The sequence below is a fragment of the Gymnoscopelus microlampas genome, assembly GCF_963454915.1.
Source record: "Gymnoscopelus microlampas genome assembly, chromosome: 19".
Taxonomy (NCBI): Eukaryota; Metazoa; Chordata; class Actinopteri; order Myctophiformes; family Myctophidae; genus Gymnoscopelus; species Gymnoscopelus microlampas.
The window spans coordinates 26,622,004-26,646,051 of NC_139956.1; the positions used below are offsets into that span (position 1 = coordinate 26,622,004).

A 24,048-nucleotide genomic window follows, 5' to 3' on the forward strand; every position below is an offset into this window, starting at 1 on the left:
TTTTTTTTTGGGGGGGGTTCCCCAGATGACAATGAAGTGACAATTTAAGGACTTTTTAATACCTCAAAGAAAAAGAAAGAAAATAAAAAAAGTGACTATTGTGATTATTTTGGGGGGTCCCCACCCAGTTCAAATATGATTATGTTGGGGGTCCCCGGTTCTAAATGATTTTTTTGGGGGGTTCGCGACCTGTAAAGGTAGAGAACCACTGCAGTAGACCAGGTTCTCAAACCTTTCAGGCCGTGATCCCCCAAAATAATGATAATAATTGTAGGAGTTGAGGCATTAACATTTTGTCTCTTTCTTGGGTCATATTTGACAATTTGGCCAATGTTGACACTTTTTTGTAGTATAGTTTGTTCATTAGATGCAGTAATGGTCAAAAGTAGTTCATGTGCAGATAACCTGTTTTCACTTATACTGTATGTTGGTTTGTTTACTGTTGAGTAAAGTGAAAACAATGTTGCACATTTAAAGTCATCTGGGGACCTCCCAAAAACTATTTTGGGATCCCCTTGGGTGCCCAAATGATTGAGAACCACTGCAGTAGACACACACACACACACACACACACACACACACACACACACACACACACACACACACACACACACACACACACATACATGTATACAGAGGCATGCAGATACACGCAGACGCACATTCACACTCGTTAATGTAGATGAACACACATGCCAAGGGCGAGCTTGCTGATGACAAATTGTACTCATGTGTACTGAGCATCAGTGGTGTAAAGTAACTAAGTGAATGTACTCAAGCACTGTACTTAAGTAACATTTTGAAGTATTTTTTACTTTTTTCAAAACGTATTTTTCTACTACACTACATCTCATACTGTACGTACGTGACAAGTATAAAATAATGGTTATAGCTAAAAATCTAAAATGACACGGATGCGTTCACCCGCATTGAATGGGTTAATTTGATGCTGCGGCGTCACCTGCCTGGCGGGGAGCGCTGTGTGAACAGATTGTGGCTGAAGTGGTGAGTCTCTTTGATGATCCGCTTATAGTTTTGGCCGCGCACCGCCTGGCACATATGTCTGGTCTGGAGGGAGGGAAGCTCACCTCCACAGTGATGTGCTGGGCCGTCCACACCACCACCCTCTGTCTGTAGAGGTCTGCCATTATTGAGGGCAGTGCAGCTCCCATATATACCAGGCAGTGATGCAAGTCGTTCGGGAGGCTATCGATGGTGCATCTATAGAGCAGTGATTCTCCCCAGGGGGTCCCCAAGTGATTTAGCTTAATGTGCAACCTTGTTTTCTCACTCAACAGTAAACAAAACCAACATACAGTATACGTGAATACAGGGTATCTGCACATCTCTAAAGTGACAATTTAAGGACTTTTAAGACATTTTTAATACCTCTAAAATGACAAAATAAAAAATCTAATAAGACCATTACTGTGTCAAAAGTAATCAACAAACATTGGCTCAAATGTCAAACATTACATAAGAAAGAGGCAACATTTTTTTAAATAGTCGATATACAAGCTCACAACTCCGCAAGGCATTGTGAGCTTGTAGATCTGCTATTTTCACAATATTTATCACACTAAATGTGGTGCCTCAACTCCTACATTTCCAAGTGCTTGTCAGGGTTCAAATGTGATTATTTTGTGGGGTCGCGGCCTGAAAATGCTGCGAACCACTCCAAGATGCTAAATTCCTTCTGCATCTTGCAGTTCACCTCCATCAGCTGGTGAAGTGGCAAATGCCACTTCACCAGCTGCTACGGTGCTCGCCAGATTCCAGACTGAAAGGATGAAGGATTTCAGCCGTATAGCTATACCGTCTGGACCTCTCTGGAGGTTGATTTAAGCAGCGTACATTTGTCATAATAATAACCCTTTTTATAGCAGCTTCCTAAAGGTATAATATAAGGCTTAGCCTTAATGCCGGTTCATAAACTAGCCGGTGCTGTCATAAACCATTTTACAGGAGTGCTGTAGCTTATTATCTGTCAGTGTTATTATCCGCAAGTCCCATAGTGACGACTTCGAACCGAGTGAAGTCGTGTGGCTAAGAAGGGCTGTTCTGACATGTCACTTCTGTTACTGTGTTGTTTTAGCGATGTTGGCCATCACAGAATACTGTTCATTTCTACATTCTGGTCGAGAGGTGCACGCGCATCCACAAGTCGGCTATTTCGACGGGTGCTGCATCAGACTCCTGACGAAGGCTGCAGAGGCCGAAACTTTGTGTTTTTACCGCTCAATAAATAAATTGTTTTGGGAGCATTAAGACGGTTTACAGACCTTCTCCTTCGTCGTCTGTCAATCTCTCTGTCATTTTGTATGTCTAACTGTCTGTCCACCTTTTCCTCTCTGTTTATCTCTCTCCCTATCTCTAGGCTTTCTCTCTCTCTCTCTCTCTCTATCTTTCTGCTCCTCTGTCGTCTGCCTGACCCAGTATTCTCTGTATCTCTTTCACTCGCTCTTTCTCACTCGCACAGACTCGCGCACGTACAGTACATACGTACGTACAGATGCATTTATGCACGCACGCATAGTGTCTCTGGCTTGTGTCTCTTGTCAATAACATCCCTCCATAACCTCCCCACCTCTTCAATGACTTGGCCTGCTGGGGGCCCCGAATCGACCCCTGGCAAGTGGCAACCCCCCCTGGCGCTCTGATTCATTCCACTCCCTGCCAGCGAGTGTAAGCAAAACCTGCACTTATCCACCTGGCCTATCAGACCAAAAAACATATATAAATATTCCATTTATTTCTTTTTTTTCTTGTAGGCTTGGCCCGGCTTGCCCTCTGTGGTCGATGGAGAAAACTTTTGAGAGCTGTACATTAGGCTAGCGGGGTGGGGGTGGGCTTTTGGCCACAGTAGTGTTTGGTTTATAAAGCAATTGTTATAAAGCAGCCTTTGGGTGTAGGATGTAGGTGTACATCTGGAATGAGGAATGGAGTGGGTATATGCATTTTCTTAAACCCAAAGGACCATACCGGTGGCTTGGCATTCTTTGGTTGACTATGACTCATATACTTAAAGCAGAATTTCACCCATTTTCAACCTTATCTTTACATAATTGGTCCTCACTAATGCTCATCATTATAAGATGATGGCACAGTTTCTACTCACGCTATGTCTCTTTGGTGAGAAATGGACAGGTTAGAAACCTTCTAGTGCCTACCATTTAGAGATGTGACATTTCTGTCCGATACCGATAACCAATGTCAACATTGCTGTTATGGTTGATAACCGATATTTACCGATGTTGAATATCTGTATAAAAACAAGTTAAAATAATTTCTGAAAAAGGTATATAAACAAAGAATTTGAAAAAGCAATGCCTCTTTATTCCAAAACTAGGGATGCAACATACTGAGATTTTGGTCCATATCCAAACATAAACAGCTTGAATGTATTTCTATTTAAAAATGTCCCAACTGGTTGACCGATACCGATATGATGACCGATTAATCGTGCATCCCAATTACATTTGAATGACTATGGAGAAAAAACGAATCGTTCTGTCATTCACGGGGGTCTATGTTGTATATATGTACATATGGTTCTATGATTGCAAATGTGCAACTACTTCTATGATTATAGTGGTTATAGGGCTGTTAGGTTGTTTTAGTGCTGAGAGGCAGATCTGGAACAGGGCCCAGGTATAATGAGCGAGAGAGTTGTTAAGGATGAAGGTGGAGAGAGAGAGAGCCCTGGCCTGCTGTCAATGAGGGCGCGACGAAAGGGAGCAGCGCTACATTTGGAACTGGGCCGTAAGCTCTTCTATCTGTCCACTCTGTCTGCCTTTAATCTTTACTGTAGTCATTTGTGTGTGTGTGTGTGTGTGTGTGTGTGTGTGTGTGTGTGTGTGTGTGTGTGTGTGTGTGTGTGTGTGTGTGTGTGTGTGTGTGTGTGTGTGTGTGTGTGTGTGTGTGTGTGTGTGTGTGTGTGTGTGTGTGTGTGTGTGTGTGTGTGTGTTGGTGAGTCAGGACCTGTGCTAATGTAACTCCAAGGGGGAATACATTGCCATCTGTGCTGAGAAAGAGAGCTAGCAGATCTACGCTTTGCGACGTGCTGTGAGCTTGTAGATCGGCTATTTTCAAATAGCCAAGGTACAGCATTATATAGGGTTGAAGTGGTTAATGTACGTTTTGTAGTAATAATCAAAATCTTCAAAGTAACTAGTAAGTCTTCAAATAATTGTAGTGGAGTAAATGTACAATATTTGCCTCCAAGATGTAGTGGAGTAAAAGTATTGAAAATTGGAAATACTCAAGTAAAAAATGTACTTAAGTACAGTACTTGAGTAAATGTACTTAGTCACGTTACACCACTGGCTGTGTGTGTGTGTGTGATCAGCACATCTTTTTGGCTGCGATTATTTCACCACTTCTCTCCTGTCTGAAGCATTGATCTGTTCTCTAACTCTCCCCCTGTCACTAAATCCATCAGTCTGTTCTTTTGTTTTGTTCCATCTTCTCTTTCTTTCATTTCCATTTTTAAGTCCCTTCTGTTCTCTCTTCCCTTCTCATCCTTTCTCCTGGCGTCTCCTCTTCTACTTCTAGTGTGTCGTCTCCTCGTCTCGCTGCTTGTCTCCTCTCGTCTCATCACTTTCTTGTTTCTTCTCTTCCAAAACAGTACAGTCTAGCAAACACTGAGTTCATGGATGAATAACCCATTCAAACCAGGAAAAGCATCTGTGTCGTTTCAGATTTTTTACAGCGCGCGTCACTTCGTGCCGCGCTGTGAGCTTGTACATCATTGTACAACAATGTACAAACATTTTTTTAATCTCGAAAGTGTGAGAACTACTGATTTTAGAAGGTATTTGTAGAATCGGCCTCAGGTCTTCATCCATTAAGACGGGGAAAGTATCTGTGTCATTTTTAGATATCTTTGGCTATTCAAAAATAGCAGATCTACAAGCTCATAGAGCGGCACCGAGTGCCACGCTATGAGCTTGTAGATCTGCTATTTTTGAAAAATAGTGAAAAATGTGTGCACATCTTTGAATATATATATATTCAAAGATTTGCACACATTTTTATATATTCAAAGATGTGCACACATTTTTCACGATTTTTCAAAAATCTCAAGCAAACATTTGGAACTAAAGTCTTTGCTTCTGGGGGGTTCCTGGAACTAAATATTTTGAGATGGGGGGGGGTCCGTGGCCAAATACTCTTAAAATGTTTTTTTAAATCCTAACAGTATGTTGCTATATCAGTGGTGCCCCCCCCCCCCCCCCAAAACATAATCATCATATTATGGTTATACTAGGAGGAAGATTTTTTTCAAAAAAGTGTACAGAAATTGTTAAAATTATGTTTTTATGTGGACACGCCTCCAGTTCATTAAGTATACCTGGTTCTCACCTTAGCACCTCCTCCACCACCTTAGCACCACCCACCTGTCCTAGTCCCTCCTCCTCCTCATGCCCACACCTGTTGTGTTATGATAATGAGGGGGAGGGTATGTTTTTACTATGTCACTAAAGCACTGTTTCTCTATTGGCACGTTTGACCCTCAAGGTTTCAGCCTCCAGGTAGAAACTCAAAATAGTCAGAGAAGACATAAAACACCATAAAAACACCACCAGGGGGCTTAATGAAGTTCTATCAACCTCATAGACACATGAAAAACAGAAAAAGTGCAAAACCATGCTCATAGCGCAGCACTCTGTGCCGCGCTATGAGCTTGTATATCTGCTATTTTTGAATAGCCTAAGAAATCTAAAAGGACACAGACGCGTTCCCGGTCTTAATGAGTTAATGGGATAAACACTATCATCAGTGGATATCATGTATGAATATGCCGACTGTAGCCGACGGGCTCAAACTGAGAACTCCTAATATGTACACAGTCTATCAACAAATAATGAATATATGCACAGTCTATTAACCCATTAAGACCTGGAACTGTGTCATTTTTTGATTTGAGCTAAAAAGCATTATTTTACACTTTGGCAATTCAAAAATAGCAGATATACAAGCTCATAGCGCGGCACCGAGTGCCGCGCTATGAGCTTGTAGATCTGCTATTTTTGAAAAATCGTAAAAATGTGTGCAAATCTTAATATATATATGTCTAAAGCGAACATTTCATCAACTCAAATCTTTGCTTCTGGGTGGTCCCTGGAACAAAATATTTTCATGGGGGTCCGCGGCCAAATACATATAATTTTGGGGGTCCTTGACATGAAAAAGTCTGAGCACCACTGATATAGAAACATGCGTTTTTCAGAATACTGTTGAGATTTAGGAGACATGTAGAATCGGCTTCAGTTTTTTTTGGGTAAATCAACGCCCCTACTTGATCAGCTGGTGACTCACACACAAAAGTATCAAAAGTAGCAGATCCACACGCTCGAAACGTGGCGCGAAGCGACGCGTTTTGAGCTTGTCGATAAGTAACAGTTTTGGACATATGAGGTTTCCACCCGAGAGAGACGATATGAATGTAATACATACTGTATGCACAGTCTATCAATAATGCATATGGTTATGCACATGTATCATTTGTGTGTGTGTTACGCAGTGTTCCAGTTGTTAAAGATTTAAGCTTTTACCTTCTTTTTTTATCATTTTAATTTAATGGAAGGCTCACTCTATAACTGTGTGATATTATTGTTTGATGCGTTTAGATCTGATCAATCCATTATGCTCTGCTAAAAATCATAGTAATTGGATAGCGTTGAAGCTCGGGCTATGGTTATAATAATATGCTGTCATCAAATCAAATTACCAGTGCGAATGCACTCGTTCAGAGGTTATCTGGTGTCATTTTTATCTTCTTCATAATAGCGGTTGAGACCTTGAATGATGAAATATTGATGTATTTTCCATTTGGTTTATTTGACTTTGTGATTTATATTCTGATATGGACTGAACACCACAAAATGTCTTATTGATCATTCTGCTAATTATGCGTGTGTGTGTGTGTGTGTGTGTGTGTGTGTGTGTGTGTGTGTGTGTGTGTGTGTGTGTGTGTGTGTGTGTGTGTGTGTGTGTGTGTGTGTGTGTGTGTGTGTGTGTGTGTGTGTGTGTGTGTGTGTGTGCTTTCTTCACAGGCTCTTCAACCTCACCTTGAAGAAGCTCATCATGTTAAAGGAACTCGACAAAGACCTCACCTCTGTGGTCATTGCTGTCAAACTACAGGTAACCAGCTTCAGACAAGAAGTGCAATAGAAAAATGATATCTACTGTATGCAATGAAATGGACAGTGTGGCTGACCAGATTTGAGGTCAAAACGTTGCTGAGTATTGCATTTGCAAGCGCCAAGCGGCAGATCACGTTTCTGTTTCATTAATCTACAGTATCTCATCATCACATTTGTCCATCATCATTGGCAGGGCTCTTGTATCATGTATCTGCTTTTGGCTTGGACGTGCATACTCTACGTTTATTGGCTTTTACACTGGGGCACCCTGGTGGCTTGACCAGTGTAATATGAAAACCACATAACCACAGCCTAACACAGTGGTTCTCATACTTTTTCAAGTCAAGGACCCACTAATTGATATATGTTTGGCCGCGGACCCCCATCTAAAAATGTTTTGTGCCAGGGACCCCCAGAAGAGAAGATTTTTGTTATAAATAATTTTTTTCAAAAGGTTTTTCAAACGTTTCGTATATATATTTTTTAAATAAAAAAATAGCAGATGTACAAGCTTGCAGCTCAAGCACTGCGCGCTTGTAAATCTGCCATTTTTGAATAGCCAACATATAAATGGATAACGTGGTTAAAATGATTGTGATGCTATGTTAACTCCTTTTGCTGGGGACCCCCTGGGAACCCCCCCCCCCCCCAAGGACCCATGGGACCCCACTTTGAGAACCAATGGCCTAACAAATCCCCCCCACGTCCCACGCCTCCAGATCTTGACTCAAGACTCCTGTCTCGGCCTGGACTGCTGACCTAGCAGTCTGGGCACCTAGGCTTTAAAGTAGGCTGACAATGCATCACGGGTTTGAGTCCCGATCCCGACGATCTTTTCTGCATGTCTCTCCCCATCTCTCTCTCCCCGTTTCCTGTCCATCTCCACTTTCCACTATAATTGAAGGCAGAAAAGCCCCAAAAATATATATATAAAAAAAATACTCCTGTCTCGATAAAAGCAGAAATGCCAAAAAAAGAAGTCAGGTTTATAATAACAATAGTTTAGTTTAATTTATTTGAATTGTAAATAACCCACAAATCATACATGTTGATTAAAAACATGAGGATAAAACACAACACAGTCCAGGTCTTACTTCCATTTTGATCCTCTCACAAGCCACCAAACATTAAATTATAATAGCAGTGATGCTAGCGGCCCATCTTAATGCCTGTCATCATTCCAAAGTTTCACACTTATTCACGCCTGTCATTTTGTGTTCCATGGACAGAAGAGATTGATATATCAATAAAAGATGATATTGTTAACATCATGACAGTCCTAACAAGAAGTACTTAACTGGCAGGCTGATGGAAAATGCAGTTTACACTTTACCCATGCACAGGATGAGATGGAATGGAATACATATATCGTCTCTGTCGGGTGGAAACCTCATATATCCAAAACTGTTATATTTCTGTATTCAAATTCCAAAATAGCAAAAGTAAGGAGATATACAAGCTCGAGAGCTTGTATATCTGTTACTTTTGATGCTTTTGTGCAACGGCGTAGTATGATCAAGTAGGACGTTCATTTATCAAAAAACATGGAGACAAGAGGTTTCTGATGCTTAGATTGGTTTGCCTTCAGTAGAAAAACACATGGTCTAAATGAGAATCTATGAGCATGTGCTTGTTTGTACTGCACCTTCGACAAATGTTGACAAGTCTTCTCAGATGGGGTTCTGCGGCCAAATACAATATCAATTTGGGGGTGGTCTTTGACATGAAAATGTTTGAGAACCTCTTATGTAATGAAACCAAGACACATGACATTTTAATTCTTCCTCCATGTTGTTTTTGGTTCTTCTTTCCTTCAACACCATTTTAGTCTCTTGTCTCTTTTGATGCCAGATCTCCTCTCTGGCTCAGCGTCACTTCTCTCTTTCCTTAACCCCCCCCCACCCATAATTGTTTTCTTCGTTCTCTCATTCTTTCATTCTGTGCTTTGGTCTCGGAAACCTCATATGTCCAAAAAAAAACTGTTACTTCCCAGGATTCAAAATTCAAAAATAGCAAAAGTAAGCAGATCTACAAGCTCGAAACGCGCTGCTTCGCGCCACGTTTCGAGCTTGTAGATCTGCTTACTTTTGATGCTTTTGTGTGATCAAGTAGCGGGCATTAATTTACGAAAAAACACAAAAAGTTAAAATACGGAGATAAGAGGTTTCTGCCCGACAGCAACAATATATTCTTTCTCTCTCTCTCTCCATCTCTTTTCTCCTTTCCTTGCCTGCCTGCCTCTCTCGTCTCTCAGCGCGGGGCTGATGAGAGAGAGGCCCGTTTAGCCTGGAGCGCAATAATGTCACATTCCTCCTCGTGAAGATCTCCCTACGATGGTTCCTTCCTTCTCTTGTCTCTCTCTCTCTCTCTCTCTCTCTCTCTCTCTCTCTCTCTCTCTCTCTCTCTCTCTCGCTCTGTCTCTCTCTCCGTGTCTCTGTCTGTCTCTCTCTCTGTCTGTCTCTCTCTCTCTCTCTCTCTCTCTCACATATCTATTCCTCTTATCTGTCAATCTCACTTTCTCTCATGCACACACTGACACTCAGTACTCTCTCTCTCTGTGTCTCTTGCACTCATCGTCTTCATAGCCTGATTTATAGTGTGTTGTGCAACAAGAACAGTAGATCTACAAGCTCATGACGCATCACAACTACAGTAGATCGGCTGATTTTGGTTGTGCGACACGATTTACAACTAAGTATATAAATCAGGAATGACTCTCGTGTGCACAAACCAGTGCCCACGTGTCATAATATGAACACGCTACTCAGCAGGGCTGTGAATCTTCTGCTATATCACGAATCGATTCAGATACTTGGGATCATGATTTGATTCCAAAAATCGATTCTCATTTAAAAATGATGGCCAATAGGTTTAATCGATTTTAATTCACAACAGTCATATTGTTTTCAACTGGACTTTAACAACCAAGTGTAGCCGAAGTTATTTCCAACAGCTCCAACAAAACATTATATAATACCAGTCCAGAGAGGGTCGCTTGTAAAAAATCTTGGCTTTGATGGAATCTTAGAGTAGCCTGGTAAACCATCCCGGTTTATCATGTTTCTTCTGCAGACCGGTCTGCCCCCTTACCCCCCCAACACTGTGTGGGCTTTTTGTGGGAACCAAAAAGTGGAAGAGCCAATCATGCGTCTGCGCTCAGCGTCAGCCCTGAGCAAAACCGCTGATAATAAGAATCGTGATTTTTACATGAATCGATTTTTTTTGCCCAACACCCCTACTACTACTCAGTAGTAATCAGAACTGTAGGGGTGTTGTTTTATTTTACTGTCTTCCATAACATTCAGCTCCGGGCTGAACTGACAGTGAAGTCAGTTTTTATGGTCCCCCCTGTGTGATGACATTTGATTTTAATAGCCTCGTTTGCTTCTGTCTGTCTACCCCCCCCCCCCTCACTCCAGGTCTCTATTATCTCTTCACCTCTTTTTTTCATGTTTCTCTGCTTCTCTCTCTCTTCTCTCCAAAGGGCTCCAAGAGGATTCTACGCTCCAATGAAATCCTGTTGTCTTCAGCGGGCCTGACCGAGACAGACCTCCAGCTTACCTTCTCTCTGCAGGTAGCGCACGCACGCACACACACACGCACACACACACACACACACACACACACACACACACACACACACACACACACACACACACACACACACACACACACACACACACACACACACCGCTGCACATATGTTTTATAATTTTTATAGTAAAAAATAAATGGGACTCAGATCGGGCTAAATTCAGGCTAGCCACATTGATTGATTGGTTGAATACTTTATTTGTCAGAAATGTAGGCCCGGACCTGGCCTAGAGGTCCGGGCACCTAGACAGCGCCTAGGTAGCCTAAGCAGCCTGACAGCGCATCGAGGGTTTGAGTCCCGTTCCCGACGATCTTTACTGCACGTCTCTCCCCATCTCTCTCCCCCTGTTCCCTGTCCGTCTCTACTATGAAACTATAAATAAAAGGAAAAAAATATCTAAAAAAGAAATGTTAACAGAAGGTGGTACAGTCAGACATTAAAGCTAAAAGGATAACACAAATAAGTCCTGGGGATTTGTTTCCATTGTGGTCCTATGTATTCAATTCAGCAACATAGCATAAAGAATAACACAATAACACGTATCATCAACAAATACAAAACACTATATGTACAAAGGAGAAAAAGGAAAATGTCGGCAGTGAATGACACCTCTTTTCTATGGGAATATTGCATTTACCTCTCCTTGTGGACTCCTGATACAGTAGATAGATTTTCAGACCTGTTTTGAAATAAGCCAGTGATCCACATCTTTTAAGGGATGGTGTCAGGGCATTCCACATTTTGGTGGCAGTGTAGTACAGGGGTTTTCAACTGATTTCGACCCAGGGACCACCATCCTGACTAAAAGCAACCTGGGGACCACCACTATTGTGCGTGGCGGGTACATCATAGACCCACCCCACACAATAGTGGTGGGGGGTTCATGTACCACAGGGAGCTGGAGAAAATAGCTATAATATCAATATAATATCTAATAAAATACAGCGATTTTGTTTGAATATGATGGAATATGATTAAGGATTACTGTGATTATGGTAAGCTCACATTTCATATTACACACACACAATACAGTAAGAACTCCTGTAAGTTATTAAAAGTAAAAAAAAAAAAAAGTTTTTAAAAAAAAGTTTTGTTTTTTTTTGGCCAGGGACCACCTGCAATACCTCCGCGGACCACGCGGACCACCGGTTGAAAAGCCCTGGTGTAGTAGAATGAGAATGTTTGTTCTATATTTGGGTGGTACCAAATCGTTGTGGTCTCTCCCTCTAGTATTGTGGCTGTGTCACTCACTTTGGAGAAGTTGTTATTGGTATTGAGGTTATTGAGGGCAAAGCCCTTTTGACTATCTTAAAAAACAATCCCATTTTAATTGCTTAACCCACCTTGGGATTAGGTGGGTCATGGGCTTTAGGCCGAGAAGTAGTCGAATCAGTTTGTTTTGAAGTTTGAGATTCACATTGGAGCCACACCATTCCCATTTTAATAGCTAATGGATTCGATTAAATGCTTTATGTGGTGCCATTTAGCCGCATCAAATAATAAAATAAGTAATACAAATAATATAAGTATGTAAATAAATATATGAAGTCATATTTGTAGTCAGTCAAATAATCCAATAGAATACCTGAACATTAAAAGTAAAAAACCTAGCAGCAATAAGCCAGTCAAAATAAAAAATCACATAATACCTTCAACATGCACTTAGCAGCAGTCTTATATTGCATTGGGGACAGATTTAAGAGAGAGAGGGCAGGTGTCATGGGTTCAGCAGATTAATGTCCACAGCTCTGGGACAAAAAGCCATTTTCCCCAACACCAATTTTGGTTATAAATGTTCTACACCATATCAACCACTTTTTTTTTATTTTTATTTTTTACAATCCTATGTTTCTAAAATGTCCTTAAAAGGTCAGGGTGTTCACTGGACAAATCCCACGGCCGTTTTACAGCAATTATACTGTAGCTGTCCCGAGAGATGAGCTTGCCTTTTTTAACAGAATTAGAGAGAGTTAATTTCACGGCTTAAAAGTTTCCTGACAGGAGTCGGCCCTGTTCCATTAACAATGCAGCCGGTGACTTCATTAATGGCTGCTTATGTCATAGCAGCACAGCCATGATAGCGGCGTGTGCTTCGTCACCACATCATGGACCCCCCCCCTCACACACACACACAGGTCGGCGTTTATGAATGCCTTATGCAACCAGCCAATTAGATTGCGCTAATTAAACTGACACAAAAAATAAATGCCATTGTCTGGCAGTGTATGAGCCAGTGTATGAGCCAGTGTATTAAAGCTAGTCAAATATCCAAATGTCAGCTAGTCACGTGTGTGTTTGTGCTTGTGTGTGCGTGTGGGTGTGTGGGTGTACACGCGCATGTGCGTGCAATGAATGCGATTATGTCTACTGTATGTGTGAATGCATGTATCGTATGTGCAATTGAGTATTCGCAGGTGTGTCTATGCATGTGTGTGCTTAATTACGTGTATGCGTGCATGTGTTCATTTGTATTCATGTGTCTGTACTCTGTGTGTTCACAGTACCCACACTTCCTGAAGAGAGACGCCAACAAGCTCCAGATCATGCTACAGCGTCGGAAGCGCTACAAAAACCGCACTATCCTGGGTTACAAGACACTGGCCCTGGGCCTCATCAACATGGCCGAGGTACCTATCTGCTGTTGCGACAATGTGTATTAGGGCTGCAGCTGTCCATTATGTGAAAACAGTGATTTGCAAGATTAGCCCCAGACGTACTGTAGACGCACAGAGACAGACAGACAGACAGACAGACAGACAGACAGACAGACAGACCCTCTCCTACAGTAAATGGTTAGCGTCCTACATAGCCACGCTGCAAATATTGTTTTGTATTCACACAATGAAGAAGTCTTCACTTCAGGGGTGAAACAACGTTCCGTTTAAAAGATTCTGTGCCGGCACGGCACGCTATACCGGTAGGAATAGGGGGGAAGTATTGCTTTCAAAAGTCCATAGTATTACCTGCCACGAACACATGTCCAACAAGAAAACACATGTACTAACGACGTTAGATCAACATAAGTGTTTGTTTTTATATAAAGCGCTTCTAAATCGGTCCAGCGTGTTTGTGTCAACGTATTCCGTGCTGTTTTCTGTGTTTATTTTCTCCACGGAGCGGTTTTGTCATAGGTTTTGTTCACTTGCGAGCCGGGACGTCAATGTTTGTGGTGCGCATGCATGCGCTTCTAGACTGGATTCAGTTGGGACTCAGTTCTCATTGAAGGTTGCAGATCCGGTCTAACGGATACGGAAACAGCCTTTGTGCGTGCCTGTGTGTGTGTGCAAATGACCAGTAAGTGGGCTCTACACCGGATCAGATCACCGAGCAGTAAATAGATTACAACAAAACAGCCGTGCTTGGAAAGGGTGCGTTCGATTGGCATTTGGTTTATTTTTCCTGTACGCTCAATTGTTTTCCCCAGTCACAGCCAAACCACACACTCTTGACATGAGCTGCACTGCCAGAGGCAAATTCAATTCCACCAACATTCTAAACATGTTTGTGGTTGGCTGACAAAATATTAGGATAGTTTGTTTATGAGTTATAGTTATGTTTAATTTCATTTAAAACAAAAACATGTTGTGGTAAAATTAACACATCTGTGGTACATACACTATTTGGTTTAATTTAGCTATAAATTATATCAAATTATAGCTGTATGTGCTTGTATTGTTTTTTTAAAGCAGCCTAATTGTTTAGTTTGAAATGTATTTTGAAGTTTTGTGTCAACATTAACACATTACCATTTGATTTAAATTACATTTTCTATGCATGATATCATGTGCTTGTATTTTCTACACCATACTGTACAGGCATAAATAAATTGAATGCATGTGTTCAGGGATGCATGAATGAGGAAAGAAATATGAGCAGATGAAGGTTGGGGGGTATAGTTCTGGCAAGAACTTCAAGCCACTGTCACCCCTGCTTCACTTAACCTTCATTCAAGCTCAAATCCATCCACAGCGCATTAAATCAGCTGTGTGTTTTGACTTTTACCTCTGTATCCCTTCACAGCCACCATAAAGTCACCATAAATCAAACACTCAGCACATTTTTAGCTAATTGTGCAGTATGTGCACAATGCAACACCAACTCTGTCTGTCTGTCTGTCTGTCTGTCTGTCTGTCTGTCTGTCTGTCTGTCTGTCTGTCTGTCTCTCGATGAAGTGATGGTTCTTTGAAATAATTACTTTTTCACCATCAGTTGATGCTTCATGTCCATATGAGTAAAATCACTGGGCTGATTTGTTTATTTTTGTAACACGGTTTGTTATAATAGCTCCGTGACCCAGGGGGATAGCGGCCTCTAGTGGCAGTGATGTCAGACTTGGGTGTCGACTAAAACTATGACGAAAAATGTCTGTCGACTACCTTTTTTCACTTACAAAAACGAAATAAAAACTGACTAAAACTATGACTAAATATACTGAAAATGTCGTTGTCAAATAAAAACTAGACTAAAATGTTTAGGAGGGACCAGTGGAGAACAGATCCAGTAGAACTAAGACAAGTCATCATGCGGGTGTCACAGCCCGAAAACAGCTGATCAAGCTCACAGCTCACAGATCAAGCTTGTAGATCTGCTATTTTCGACATGCAGCCAAGTGAAAATGCCATTTCGATGGCATCACGGCCCGTGTTTTAGTCGACTAAATCAACTGCATGTAGACTAGATTTAGTCGACTAAATTCTTATGATATTTAGTCAACAAAAATTAGACTAAAAGTAAAACATTTCAGGTGACTAAAATGTGACTAAAACTGAACAGGATTTTATTCAAAAGACTATGACTAAAACAAAATCAAAATTTGCTGTCAAATGCAACACTGCTGTGTGCAACGGGATGTTCCTCTGAGGAACGAGGCTGTCTCCTGCTGCCTTCATTAACTCACTGATGGTGTGACCAGGGTACCGAGAGAAACACACACACGCACACACACACACACACACACACACACACAGTTGATGACGCACAGGCACACATGTGCTCCCACACACACACACACACACACACACACACACACACGTCACACACACACACACACACACACACACACACACACACATTCACAGACAGACACGAACACGCAGACTTAATGACGCACAGACATGCACTCACACGTGCACATGCACACACAAACACACACACACACACACACACACACACACACACACACACACACACACACACACACACACACACGTTTGTATTACTATACTTGTAAGGACATCAACATTTTAGGACAGTGATTTTATGAACGCCATATTACATTTTGTTTGCCATCTACCATAAGCCTAAAGGCGAAAAGTAGCAGATCTACAAGCTCACAACACGTCGCAGCGCAACGTGTTGTGAGCTTGTAGATCGTCTTTTTTTGGTGGACGACACGACACAAGCGCGCAACTAAGTATACAGTAAATCAGGCATAACTATCTAATTATTAGGCCTGTCCCCGACTAAGAATGTATATAGTCGAATCTAATTGGCCTAATGTTGCCTATAGTCGACTGGTAGTCGAATCATGCAAAAAGAAAATGTTATGCAATAGAGGATCATTCCATTTGAGCTGTGGGGGGTGCTTAATGTCTGATTTAACGTATTCTTGCTTGGTTTATCCCAATAAATCATGATATATATCCTATTTTTGGAAAACTATTAGTTAATTAATATAACAAATTAGGCCAATCTCTCTGTCGAATCATGCATGATTCGATTGGCAGTCGAAATCAGACTCCCTCGATCGATTAGTCGACTAAGTGAGATCAGGCCGACTAATTATAATCCCTAACTTCTAAATGCCTAATCCTAACACTTAATCCCAACCTGAATCTTTTTCTCATTGTAAATCTATCTATAAAAATCTTTTTTTTTTACCATAAAACTAAAATGTTCTTGTGAGGACCAGGAATATAGTATTTCTCAAATTCTGCTATATTTGTGGGGACATTTGGACCTCACAAGTATAATAATGCAACTAGCAGAAGCGTGCTGGTCTTATAACCACACAGAGAACACATTGTTCTTGTGTGTAACAGCTGTTTCACACATATACACTGTGCTCTCTCTCTCTCTCTCTATCTCTCTCTCTGTTGGTCGCATCCCTGCTTTGTTATCACCCTCTTTCCGTCTCCTCCTCCGTGCTTTTCTTTGCTTTCCTGCTTCCATTAACACCCTCTTCTCTCCTCATCTCTTTACCCACCTTTCTCCCTCCCGTCATTACTCCTGGTGCTCATCTCACACACCTGTGGCTCTCATCACCATCACCCACACACACGCACACACTCCTTATTTCACACCTCCCCCACCATTTGTACTTATAAATTCACCTTCATGGTTCATTTTCTGTCAAAGAGAACGATTGCAAATCGTCGCTGTCGGGTGGAAAAACCTTGTATGTCCAAAACTATTACTTTTTAGGAAGTGGGGGAAAAGAGCGTGTGTTCAAATGGATCCAATGTACGTAGTTACTGTATTATTTATTCACAAGCTCTTTAATATTTTTCATTGGTTCAATATTTATAAAGCCCACAGACACACTTAACCCCTTTCACTTTGTTTTTTTTATAAATGGCGATCTATAAGCTCACAACGTGTCAAAATGCGACGCACTGTGAGCTTGTAGATCGGGTATTTTTTGCTATTTTTCACTGCTTTTGCACGACACGCGGACGAAGTAGGGTATAAGAAAACGTAAAAAGTTGAAATATGGAGATACAAGGTTTCTGCCCGACGATATGGTGCATGGAACAAGGTGTACTGTACCTGCTGTACATATAAGTGAGAGTGTATTTGACTTCTGAATTAAGGTATTTTACATATCGTTGCTGTCGGGCAGAAACCATATTTTCGTAAATTAACGCCCTACTTGATCATACCGGTATTGACCAGTTGCACCCATTTTTGCACATTGTAACTTGAAGTGTTGATTATTTGCGCATTATATTGACACTTTACCTTTTTGCACAGCACATTGGCACCTAACATGTAGTAAGTGCAATATAGAGAGAAGTGCAATTTGTGTGAGGATTGAAAACTAACATGTAGCTGCTGGCTTTCAGTGTAATTGGGCTGGACCAAGTCAGGATGGCACAGGGGGGGGGGGGGGGGGGTTGTAATGTGTGTTTAGAGTTGATTAGGATATTGTTGTAGTATAATGTTGTAGTAGAATCATTAGTGGCGTAGTTCAGGGAGTTTTTAATGTATTCTGTGAAGGTTAATGTTATATGTATTTATGTATTTGTATTATTCATTACTACCCCTTGACACGGTGGAGTCCACACTAATTGCCTCCTCCAGCTGAGTATAAACTGCTGCCAGTGACAAACAGATTGAGTTGGTGGTAGGATGAGTCTCCTGTGTTGGAGCTCCTGTTATGTATTTTGTATGTTATTATGGTGAATAAATACACCTGTTTGGTTGAACCAGCTTCAGGCCTCTCCCAACCGCTACATGGCTCATTCTCACACCAGTCCTCACTCAGGCTGCCTGCAGCTGGTGCAAAACATGGAGCCCTGCTCGCCTCCTCACTGGCACAAAAAAGCGAGAGCACATAACCCCAGTTTTAGCTGCACTGGCTCCCTGTCAATTTTAGAATACATTTTAAGCTGCTTTTATTTCTTATAAATCTTTGCACGGCCTGGCCCCTTATAATACTCGTCTGATCTTTTGGAGCCCTACACCCCACACAGAGTTCGGCCAACTATTTGCTCTTCTTAGAGGTTCCCAAAACCAGGCTTTGGAACAGCCTGCCCTTCCATATTAGAAGTGCTACCACTATCGAGACAGTTAACCCATTCAAACCGGGAACGCATCTGTATGACCAATTTATCCATGTTTTATACTTTGGCTAAATACATAATATCTAAAAGTGTTTTCTAAATCCTAACTGTATATTGCTATATCAGTGGTGCTCCAACTTTTCCATGTCAAGGACCCCCAAAATTATATATATTTGGCTGTGGACCCTCATCTCAAAATATGTTGTACCAGGGACCCCCAGAAGCACAGATTGGAGTTAAAAATGTTCGCTTTAAAACATATATATATTCAAAGATTTGCACAAAATGTCCACGATCTCGGTCTAAATGGGTTAAATCCCTTCTCAAAACAAACTTTTATTCATTAGCTTTTAATCACCCTTAAGTTTATGTCTTGTTCTGTTTCTTGTTGCACTTGCATACTTTTTTGTTGATGTTTATGTTTCACCTTGTACAGCACTTTGGTCAATTTTGATTGTTGTAAATGTGCTTTATAAATTAAATTAGGTTAGATACTACAGCGTCACACAAACGCATCAAAAGTAGTTTTGAGCTTATAGATCTTCTTTTGAATTTGAATCCTGAAAAGCGACGAATTACGTATCCTTCAAGGTCGTCACTGAATTCAGGGTCTGCACTCGTAGAATATATTTTTTCCATTTTCTTAACACATTGAGTGCCAGGGTTTTTTAAAAACAGGGTACAGTCAGTGCCTTTTAACCATTTTTTAAAACCTTTTTCAAGTAGTCACAAAATATTTTCAGTGATCACCGTCCTCACGGTGATCCCCTCATTACACACACAGGGGTCTCGTACAATCGGGGGAAAAAAATTAAAAACATTAGGTAGTTCCATAGTTGCAGGCAGTTGAAAATAGTCGAAAATAGTCAAAAATACATAGTAAAAAAAAAAGTACACAGGAGCCGAGATACAGGCTTTTGAAGTCATAAGTTAACCAGGAAGTGGATTGCAGTCTAAATCTTCGAAAAATGATATCTCCTGGTGCTGTGAAGGAATATTTTTTTCCAAAAACGGTTGGCACTCCTCGTTTGGATTATGAAAAACGGTCCGGACCGTTTTTGGCACTCAATGTGTTAAGAAACATTCAGGTGAGGTTTGTCATTTACATACTGTGATGTACAAACCAGAAGCTCATTCATGTGTTCGCTTGAACGTTAGAATAATTTATGCACATTTCTCGACTCTATTCTGCATCCAGGCTCTCAAGACTCACACAAATTGGCTCACACAATTTCCAAATGCTTCTGGCAAACAGTCTGTATAATCGGAGAAGCCCTGGAAATGATTAGAAAATGAAGCAGATGCGCCCCCAGTTCCATTTCGCCTTAGCAGTCATGTAAATATGTCCTTATGTAAATTGAATTAATCGAAGGCTGTCTAGCTTGCTGCTTGGCAGAAATGGAAATTAAAAAATGATATGTTGTTAAGATGTTTTGAAATATATTCTTCGTGAACGGAACTGAAAAACTACTCTCCTTCAACATACATTTCTGATCATGAACCAATCCAACCTTCTTAGCTCATGAACTTGCCTCGACTTCAAAACTCCGCTATTTGAGAACACTACTAAGCCTGTCACAATTATAATCGCCTAAACGCAATTATAAGTGCCGCGCTATGAGCTTGTAGATCTGCTATTTTTGAAAAAACATGAACATTTGTGCAAATCTTTGAGTATATATTTTTTAAAGCAAATATTTGTAACTCAAATCTTTGCATCTACGGATTCTACAAGTCTTCTTAATCCTAACTTTTTTTTTTATGTTGCTATAATATCAGTGGTTCTGAAACTTTTTTCATGTCAAGGACCCCCAAAATGATATGTATTTGGCCCCAAAATATTTTGGACCCCCCAGAAGCAAAGATTGGAGTAAAACATTTTCGCTTTAAAAATACATACTATATATTCAAAGATTTGCAAAAAGATTCATGGAGAGTGCCGCGCTTGTATATATGCTATTTTTTGAATAGCCCAAAGAAATCTCAAAATGACACAGATGCTTTCCCCGGTCGTAATGGATGAAGTGGTTAAATGTCACTGAATCTTATCCCTCCTCCGCGTTGTCCAGGTGATGCAGCACCCCAGCGAGGGAGCCCAGGTCCTGGGCTTACACAGCCAGCTGAAGGACGCCTCGCTCCCCGTGGCCGAGGTGCGCGTCTACTCGTTGTCCAGCCAGCCCATCGACCACGAGGGACCCAAGGCCAAGATGTCCGGTGAGAAGAAGAGTCTGTGTGGTGGGCGAGATGATGGGGATGCGGATCAATGATGAAGGGGCGAACAATACTATGTCTCCATCCGTCTGGGCCGAGGCAAAGTCCTCAGCGGTGCGATTGACGAGTTGATCGGTTGATCAGCTGTGAGTGCACAGCTCTGCAGTTAAAATCGATGGTATTGACCCATAAGAACCCACAGACCCCAGAAAATGACCTTGCATATGATTCAGAAATATCCAATAATGAATGCAGAAAGCTGTTTCTAACTCGGCTCTAATCATTTTTGAAGAGGCCTAAATTGATGGTATATTTCGAAAGATTCTTGTGATGTTTTTTGACAGTATTGGTCTGCGTCGCAGGGGATCAACATGATCCATACATCATCAGTGAAGGGATTGATTGACGGGGTTGGGAGTGCAGAGTTCTTCACCCTGGATCAATTTCAGTCGGACACACTCTGTCGACATGAAAACCATTTATTGCAATTATCTAGCATTGTATTTGGTGGTGTGGCTCTGCGCCCGCGATGCTCCAGAACAGCCTGCGCAGTCACAAAGTAAGAAAGTTTACCAAGTAAAATAGGCCTGACCTCGATTAGTCCATGATTCGACTAATCGATCGAGGGAGTCTGATTCGACTGCCAAACTCTCTCTCACTCTTTTTTTGCATGATTTGACTGAGAGATTTGCTAATTTGTTATATTAATTAACTAATAGTTTACAAAAAATAGGATATAAATGATATCATGATTTATTGGGAGAAACCAAGCAAGTTAAATCAGAAATTAAGCACCCCCCACAGCCCAAATACAATATTCCTCTATTGCATAACTTTTTTTTTTTTTTTTTTTGCATGATTCGACTATAGGCAACATTTGGACGATCAGATTCGACTAGATGAATTCAGGCCTGAAGTAAAGTGAAGATACTGTGAATTTATAAGAACCACGATACAATACTTTCAGTATGAACCTGCATTGAGTGACGTGCTGACATAGTGAAAACCTAAACGCTGCTACAAGAGGAGGCTCGGGGGGTGGGTGGGGGTGGGGCAGGGGGCGGGGGGTGAAGGAGGAGGGAGTTGATGAGCTGTCATTTGCGGTAGCAGTGAGTGATGTTGAGCATGTAAGAGTGAATGTCGGTCCGTGTAAATTGAACCATTAGGGTGGTGCTGGCTGCGTGTGATTAGATGTGTGTATGAGCGTGGGACCCTGCCTGCCCTGGAACTACCGCAGTGCTCCATGGGTTTGCATGAGGTGAAATATACTGCAAAGTACAGTAGAGACCTGTCTGAGAGCACAGCGAAGGGTGCCAGACTCCACAAAGGGGAACTCATGAATATTCCCACTCGCATAATGTAATATTGACAATGGTCGATTTAACTGACTGTCTGTCATGTGTCTGAAAAGTTCCGGCGGCCTGATTCTACCCGGGTGTTGGAGGTGTTGATCGGTGGTGTAAAGTAACTAAGTACATTTACTCACGTGCTGTTCTTAAGTACAATTTTGAGGTCTTTTTTACTTTACTGGAGTGTTTCCAATCTTCAGTACTTTTACTTCTACTCCATTACATCTCAGAGGCAAATATTGTACTTTTAATAATTACTATAATTATTTGAAATTTTTAGTTACTAGTTACTTTGTAGATTTTGATTATTATTACAAAAAAGATTATTATAGCAGATCTACAAGCTCACAATGCGTCGCGATTCGACACATTTTGAGCTTGTAGATCTGCTATTTTCAAAAGACTTTTATACATTTGGAAACTTGTGAAATGGGACATTCTGCATAAAGAGTACTTTCTACTTTTGGCACTTGTACATTTTGATGCCAACTTGATGCCAGACTTTTACTTGTAACAGAGTATTTCTACGTTCCACTTTTACTCAAGTAAGAAAAAGAGTGATTACTTTTTCCACCACTGGTGTCGAGAGAGGATTCTCACTTTCTGTGGAGAGTTTGTTGGTGTCTTCTGAGGTTGGGTCGTCTGAGGTAACTTGGGTCGTCTGAGGTTGGGTTGTCTGAGGTGACGGAGCAGGTGTGGAATGATCGAAGAGGACAGGAGGAGGTAGAAATGGAAACTGCTTCCCTTTCCTAATCAACGTCTCTGTAATGTCGATGCACTGCTAAGACCTGAGTGTCAAATTATCCAATTTATTTAATAAACACTCGAGGAGAGTCTGTGTACACACCCGTCGCAAATTATACTGCCGTCTGATTCTTCTCAAAGAGGTGGGTTCAGAAGGACCAAACGCGATTAAACAACAACCTCAGGCTTTGTCAACGTGGGTCTTAACCGATTAAGACCTGGAACTGTGTCATTTTTAGATTTAAGCTAAAAAGCATTATTTTACACTTTGGGCTATTCAAAAATAGCAGATATACAAGCTCATAGCGCGGCACAGAGTGCCGCGCTATGAGCTTGTAGATCTGCTATTTTTGAAAATTCGGGAAAATGTGTGCAAATCTTTGAATATATATATTTTTAAAGCAACCATTTTTAACTCAAAACTTTGCTTCTGGGGGGTCCCTGGAACAACATATTTTGATGGGGTCGGCGGCCAAATAATTATAATTCTGGGGGTCCTTGACATGAAAAAGATTGAGCACCACTGATATAGAAACATACGTTTTTCAGAAAACTGTTGGGATTTAGGAGACATGTAGAATCGGCTTCAGGTCTCAATGGGTTAACCTCATCCAATCTGTTCTCTATCTTTCCCTCCTTCTTTTGCATTCTTTCTCCCCCCCCCAATCTTCTGCAGACCGTTCTCCGGACATCGACAACTACTCCGAGGAGGAGGAGGAGAGTTACTCGTCGGAGCAGGAGGGCAGCGATGACCCCATCCACGGACAGGTGTGTGTGTTATGTGTGTGTTGTGTGTGTGTGTGTGTGTGTGTGTGTGTGTTGTGTGTCTTGTCTTTGTTCAGACAGCACTCTGTATAGCCGGACATGAATAAAGACAGGGAGAGACATAAACGAAGGGAGGCGAGAATCCAGGCTAAGCCATCATGACACACCGCAAATTCAATTTGTGTTCCCTCTCTCTCTCTCATGGAGCACCGAGGTGATCAGAGAGAAGGAGAGAGAGAGAGAGCGTGAGAGGCTAAACAGACTGAGAGGGGGAGATAAGGAGCGAGGGATGGGGCTCCAGAGGACGGATGAATAGATTGAAAAGGGGGGTGGGGGGGGTGTCGGGGAGGTTTGAAGGGAGAAGCACTGAGATGTGAAAGAAAAGAGGAAAACAGCTTTGTGTGTGTGTGTGTGTGTGCGCGCGTGCATGCGTGTGTGTGTGTGTGCGCGTG

General features: G+C 41.5%; 1 protein-coding gene across 3 annotated transcripts in view; it reads left to right on the forward strand.

The window, feature by feature from the left end:
• pacs1 (phosphofurin acidic cluster sorting protein 1) overlaps window positions 1–24,048 on the forward strand; it is a 95,015-nt gene that overhangs the window by 37,431 nt on the left and 33,536 nt on the right. For all 3 annotated transcript variants that reach the window (XM_084042478.1, XM_084042479.1, XM_084042480.1), the window contains exons 2-6: window positions 7,059–7,146; window positions 10,633–10,722; window positions 13,245–13,370; window positions 20,597–20,741; window positions 23,508–23,599. In XM_084042478.1, coding sequence (XP_083898604.1) covers window positions 7,059–7,146; window positions 10,633–10,722; window positions 13,245–13,370; window positions 20,597–20,741; window positions 23,508–23,599 — 541 coding nt within the window. The remainder of the gene's footprint in view (window positions 1–7,058; window positions 7,147–10,632; window positions 10,723–13,244; window positions 13,371–20,596; window positions 20,742–23,507; window positions 23,600–24,048) is intronic.